This window comes from Cebus imitator, unplaced genomic scaffold (assembly GCF_001604975.1).
Source record: "Cebus imitator isolate Cc_AM_T3 unplaced genomic scaffold, Cebus_imitator-1.0 Scaffold445, whole genome shotgun sequence".
Lineage (NCBI taxonomy): Eukaryota > Metazoa > Chordata > Mammalia > Primates > Cebidae > Cebus > Cebus imitator.
The window spans coordinates 1,189,456-1,196,086 of NW_016107760.1; the positions used below are offsets into that span (position 1 = coordinate 1,189,456).

The 6,631-nt window shown below is 38.7% G+C and overlaps 1 protein-coding gene across 1 annotated transcript in view; it reads right to left on the reverse strand.

The window, feature by feature from the left end:
- IL13RA1 (interleukin 13 receptor subunit alpha 1) overlaps positions 1-6,631 on the reverse strand; it is a 68,526-nt gene that overhangs the window by 30,328 nt on the left and 31,567 nt on the right. The window contains exons 5-6 of the mRNA XM_017511260.2: positions 6,021-6,208; positions 2,512-2,660 (exon numbers count right to left, since the gene is read on the reverse strand). Coding sequence (XP_017366749.1) covers positions 2,512-2,660; positions 6,021-6,208 — 337 coding nt within the window. The remainder of the gene's footprint in view (positions 1-2,511; positions 2,661-6,020; positions 6,209-6,631) is intronic.

Genomic DNA, 6,631 nt, shown 5'->3' on the forward strand with positions numbered 1-6,631 from the left:
ATGTAACTCAATTCAATAATAATTTAAGTGATGATTATGCATATGTCATTATACTAAGTATTCTTGGTCAAAGTTTAACACATGGAGACCAACTAACCTTTGAAGTCATACTGACTTATTAGTTGTGTGGCTCGTAGCAAGTTACTTAACCTCTCTGAGCCTTAGTTTTAAAGCTAAGATGTAAGTTAAAATGTACATCAATAAAATGTAGATTAAAATAGTTTCTATTTCAAGGGTTGCTATGAGATACTGTATTAAGAAGCACATAGAAGAGTATCTTTGTAGCATGCCATAAACACTTAATGAATGATGGTTATTGCTAGTAAGAGGAAGTACTGAGGTGGTCTCTAGTGGTTAAGAATCCAAGTTTTAGAGTTACAATTTTGGTTAAATATTGATTCTACCACTTACTAGAAATATGACCTTAGGAATAACTAAGTTTTCTTATCTGTAAAATGGAGACAACATAACAGGACCTAGATACTTAGGGTTATTGTGAAGACTAAATGAAACAATTCAGATATAGTGCTTATTAAGATACCTAGCACACAGTAATCACTCAATACATGTTAGCTGCTATTTAGTAGCAGGAACAGCACAAAGTAGATAGCACCTGACTCCTTCCTACAGGAGTCTATATTTTCTTTTTTTTAAATATCAACTTTTAAGCTCTGAGGTACATGTGCAGGTTTGTAACATAGGTAAACATGTGCCATGGTGGTTTGCTGCACAGATCAACCCATCACCCAGGTATTAAGCCCAGTATCCATTAGCTGTTCTTCCTGATGCTCTCCCTCCCCCGCCAACTCCCCACAGGCCCCAGTATGTGTTGTTCCTCTCTGTGTGTTCTCATTGTCCAGCTACCACTTGTAAGTGAGAACACGTGGTGTTTGGTTTTCTGTAGTTTATATTTTCAGTGGAGAGAAAATGCTTATATGTGATAGGTTAAACAGCAAGAAAATAACTGAGTGGCAAAATGAATACTATAAGCAGCATGCGTCTCACAATTTCAGAGGGGAGAGAACAGTAAAGACTGGAGTAAACAAGTATTATTTCAGCTTTCTGATAACTCCTTTTATCGTAAATTCAAGCACAAGCCCCTTTCCACATGGAAGCCCTTAGTTTTTTCCCTTTGCTGTATTTCATACGGCACTTAATTTCTGGTACTAATAATGATTATTACGTTTTAGCAGAAGGATTCATAATGCAAATGCCCAGAAGAACATTTGCTCTTCTGTTCTGCTGTGGACTTGGTCACTCCCTCTGTAGCTGAAATTACAGCCTGTCAACACTGGCTTATTTTAGCAAGCATTTTGAAAGTTCCATGATAAGCTAAAACAACTGGGCCAAGGAATTTACCCACATGCAAGATGCTGGACTCCTTTAAAAGCCAATATAAAACATTTCACTTCTAACCTCTAAAACTCAAACACACAAAGGATCCAGGCAGGTAGCAAACAAGTGAGTGGTGCAGTCTTCCTGGTCTTAAGGCGCCATCTTATGGACATACACTCTTAAGGTACTATGATTTAAAATCTGGGCAAAAAATTCAAATCTAGTAAACAAAGAAACAAACAAAACACGACTTTGTGTTCCCAACAAAAAAAAGTGTGAGGCCCTAGTTTGTGACCTTTGCCCTAAGGCAGAACAACGGGATGGATGTCCTGAGATTAGAGCACATTCTGGTCAATGTCCTACAGGACCTCTAATTATCATGTTCTGCATTTGATTCTGAATAACATACAGTCACATAATCCAACAAATACTGACCACTCAAATTTGATTACTTTAGTTGCCACAAACTCCAAGGAAACAGAATGGTATTATCAGAGCCTCCAAGTGTCTGCGTGATCGATGTCTGCCTACTGCTTAGACATGTTTTCCTGCTCCATTTCGGCCACACCACCCTCCTTTCTGTTCTCTCACACATGCTAAGCTCATTCTTGCCTCAAAGTCTATTATCTGCTGACCCCCTACACCCAGATCTTCGCATGGCTAGTGCCTGCTCATCATTCTGGTCTCATCTCAATTGTCATTACTTCAGATGATTTCCCTACCTAGTTCCCTCTGGTTCTTGCAGTCACTCTACATAACCCCATTTTATTTTCTTCACAGCACTTATGCTCTGAAATTAGCTTTCTTATTTACATACATTTTCTATCATGGAGGATTCATGAAGAAAAAAACTTGTCAGGTGTCATGTTCACTGCCTTAGCCCTAGCACACAAAAGACACTTAATAAAAATGTGTTGAGCAGATGAATTATTTTTAATAGGCCATTTTAAGAAGCTTACAGATGAATTAATAAATGGCTGAAACTTGCAGCTGATACTATTATACCATAAATCTTCAAGTCTTCCACCATGCCTTATTTTAGACAAGAAGTTTCATTATCATCATCATCATCATAAGGTGAAAAACATAAGAGCTATGTTTCATTGCTATTTCAATGTAAGATATTCAAGTAAAAGAAAAATAGCCAAATAAAAACAATACTTTTTAAAACCTTACTTTGAAAACAAGTGTCTCAGTTTGGCTGTTACTGACTTCTACTTCATAAGATAAGCATCTGCTAATAAAATTCTGTGGATCCTCCCATTGCACATATAGGTTACCATTATGGAAGAAGAGCTTTTTAATATGTGGAGGATCAGGTTTCACTGAAAGACAAAAATAGAACACAAGTAAGCTTCCAAAGTTTGATTACACACACACACTCCAAAGTTTGATTACACACACACACACACACACACACACACACACACACACAGTTGGCGGCCCTCCATATCCATGGATTCTGCATTCATGAATTCAGCCAACCATGAACTGAAAATATTTTTTTAAAAAAATAGTGTCTGTGCTGAACATGTACAGATTTTTTTCTTCTCATTTATTCCCTAGATTATATAACAACTATTTACATAGCAATTACATTGTATTAAATAAGTAATGTAGAGATGATTTAAAGTATATGAGAAAATGTGCATACACTATATGCAAGTACTATGCCAATTTTAAAATCAGGGACTTGAGCATCCATGGATTTTGGTATCCTTGAAAATTCCTGGAAGCAATCCCCCACGAATACTGAGAGATAACTGCATATATATGCAGGGTTCATAAAGTTAAATCAAAACAGAGCAGACACATTTAGTGACCTTTCATGATCAGATACATAGTTTTAAAATTTCTGATTAGCCACAATTATAGAAGTTTATTTAAAATATGTGAAATTTAAATTTTACTGCCTAGTAAAATGGATTTAAGGAACATATTTGGGGTATCTGGCAGATAACATGAACTCTGACCTGCAGCTGGTTAGAAAATGGCCAGGGTATAATCAGGAAATCTAAATGCAGCATAGAGAATAAAAAGGTTGCAGATGTACTTGGGTCCAGATGTACTTCCACCTGATGAATAACAAGGGACCAGATACAAAGGGCTTCCCTAGTTGTCACTTATTAATGCCAATCAAAGACCACCATTAAAACATTGGCTTAGGGCTGAGTGAGGTGGCTCAAGCCTGTAGTCCCAGTACTTTGGGAGGCCGAGACAGGCAGATCATGAGGTCAGGAGTCTGAGACCAGCCTGGCCAACATAGTGAAACCCCATCTCTACTAAAAACACAAAAATTAGCTGGGCATGGTAGCACACCCCTGTAGTCCCAGCTGCTCGGGAGGCTGAGGCAGGAGAATAGCTTGAACCAGGGAGGCAGAAGTTGCAGTGAGCCGAGATTGCATCACTGCAATCCAGTCTGGGTGATGTCTTGGGGAAAAAAAATTGGCTTAGTCTCTGAGCACTCGCTGCAACATAAATGCACCTCAAGGAAATTATGCTAAGTAAAATAAGCCAGTCACAAAAGACAAATACTATGTGAATCCACTCCTATGAGGTATCTAAAGTAGTCAAATTCATAGAAACAGAAAGTAGAAAGGTGGTTGCCAAGGGCTGGGCGGAGGAGAAATTAATGTTTAATGAACATAGAGTTTTGGTTTTGCTAGATGAAAAAGTTCTAAAGATCTGCTGCACAACAATGTGAATATACTACTTAACACTACCAAACCGTATCAAACATTAAAGTGTTTATGAAGGTAATTTTAATGTTGTGTGATTATAACCACAGTTAAGAATAAAATACATTGGGAGGCCAAAGCGGGTGGATCACCTGAGGTCAGGAGTTCGAGGCCAGCCTGGGCAACATGGTAAAACCCCATCTCTACAAAAAATACAAAAATTAGTTGGGAATGGTGGCACACGCCTGTGGTCTCAGATACTCGGGAGGCTGAGGTGAGAGAATAGCTTGAGCCTGGGAGGTCAAGGCTGCAGTGAGCTGTGATCACGCCACTGCATTCCAGCCTGAGCAACAGAGTGAGATCATGTCTCAGAAAAAGAAAAAATAATTTATTTTTAAAAATGCATTAGCCTGGTCAATTTACCTTTTCAGGAGTCAGCTATACTTAAGACCAAGCAACAGAAGATAATGGCTAATTAAGAGAAAACAACTTGAAGATATCTTCCATCTGAGAAGAATCTTCCTTCTTCCTTTATGCCACCATTAATATCCAGGGAGAAAAGCAGCAAAATAAGCCTTAAAAGGTCATTTAGGGTAATCTGCCAAACAAAGAGAGGGCTCTGCTTCAGCTTACCCCACTGGGCAAAATACTCCAACTTCATTCCCTTGGCCTACAAAGTAAACTGACTTTGGTACCCTATTAGAATTTACTTCCATGACTATTTGAAGAGATGGAAAATAGTGTTCTGCTCAGGGACTTGGGAGCACTTGTCAATGGATAGTTATTTGCTTATAAATCATCTGTATACACTTAGCCAGAATCTGAGCTCCCAGTTGGAATATTTCAACAAATAAACCATTACACTTACGGAATTTGCTTTAGTAATTTACAAAATGAGTTAATATGCTTTATGTCATTTGGACCTTATGACAATTTTTTTTTAGATTGAGAGAGACTACTATATTTTCCATTTTACAGACAAGGAAATATTTGAAAGAGGTTTACATGCCTTGCCCAAAATGGAAGAGTTAGAACCTAATCACATATTTTGTGTTCAAGTTGAGGGCGCTTTCTAACAGGCTGACATGCAGCTGGCACCCACAGGTACGGATATACTGGTTTTTCTAACTGATCAGTGGCCATGCCATACAGAATTTTAAATATTTTGAATATCACCTGATTATACTACCTTCAATCTATGCCTTTTCTAAGAGACAAATTATTCAGGAACTCTACATGATCATATCAGCATCATCTTCTTAAGTATCAAGAGAATAGATCTTAGAGTCAGACGGCCTGGGTTCCTGCTATGATTTGAATGATTATCTTCTCCCAAACTCATGTTGAAACTTTACCCCCACTGTGGCAGTATGGAGAGGTTGGGCCTTTAAGAGATGATTGGGTCATGAGGGCTCTGCATGAATTGATTGATCTATTCACTGATTAATGGATTAATGGGTTATCATGGGAGTGGGACTGGTGGATGTATACCAAGAGGAAGAGAGATCTGAGCTAGCATGCTCCCTTACCATGTGATGCCCTGTGCTGCCTTGGGACTTTACAAAAAGTACCCACAAGCAAGAAGACACTCGCCAGATTTGGCCCCTTGACCTTCCACTTCCCTGCCTCCAGAAATGCAAGAAATAAATTATTATTCTTTATAAATTACCAAGTTTCTGGTATTCTGTTGCTTATAGCAGAATATCAGAAACTAACAAACAATGAACTAAGACAATTCCAATGTTGGTTCTACAACTAACTGTTCTAAGTCTCAGTGTACTCATAAGTAAACAAGGATGATGCATTTGGCACATGTGCTCAGTAAATAGAATTTCCAAGTTTGCTTCTTTAAAAAGGATCTATCAAAGAAAGATATACATCAGTGTAATCCCTTGTTTCTGGAAGATCTTAAAACCAAAAGGGTGGTTTTTTATTATTTGTATTGATTGTGCAAAAGATATAACACACTTTTTATCCACACTGTCATAGAGGACTTCTAAAACTTACCATGGGAAGTTAAAGGTACTATTTTGAAGGATGGTCTAATTTTTCCTGCATTATCCTTGACCATTATTTGGACACTGTTTTTTTCAAAACTGGAATCCTTCACTTTGGTCAGATCAAAGGAACAACCAAAGTATTGGTTATCTGTATAGATCTTTTCACATTGATGAATTTTTTCCAGGTTGCTGTGCCTACAAGATAAAACGAGACAATCTTCTGCATTATATTGAACAAGGTATTCAAGAAATAAGAGCAGGCTGGGTGCGGTGGCTCACACCTGTAATCCCTGCACTTTGGGAGGCTGAGGCAGGTGGGATCACTTGAGGTCAGGAGTTGGAGATCAGCCTTGCCAACATGGTGAAACCCTGTCAGTACCAAAAATACAAAAAATAGCCAGATATTGTGACGCCTGTAATCCCAGCTACTCAGGAAGCTGAGGCAGGAGAATCTCTTGAACCTGGGAGGCAGAGGTTGCAGTGAGCTGAGACTGCACTACTGCACTCCAGCCTGGGCAACAGAGTGAGACCCTTAACCCCACCCCAAAAAGAAAGCAAGAAAAAGAAAGAACAATAGGAGGGAGGGAGGGAAGGAAGGAAGGGAGGGAGGGAAGAAGG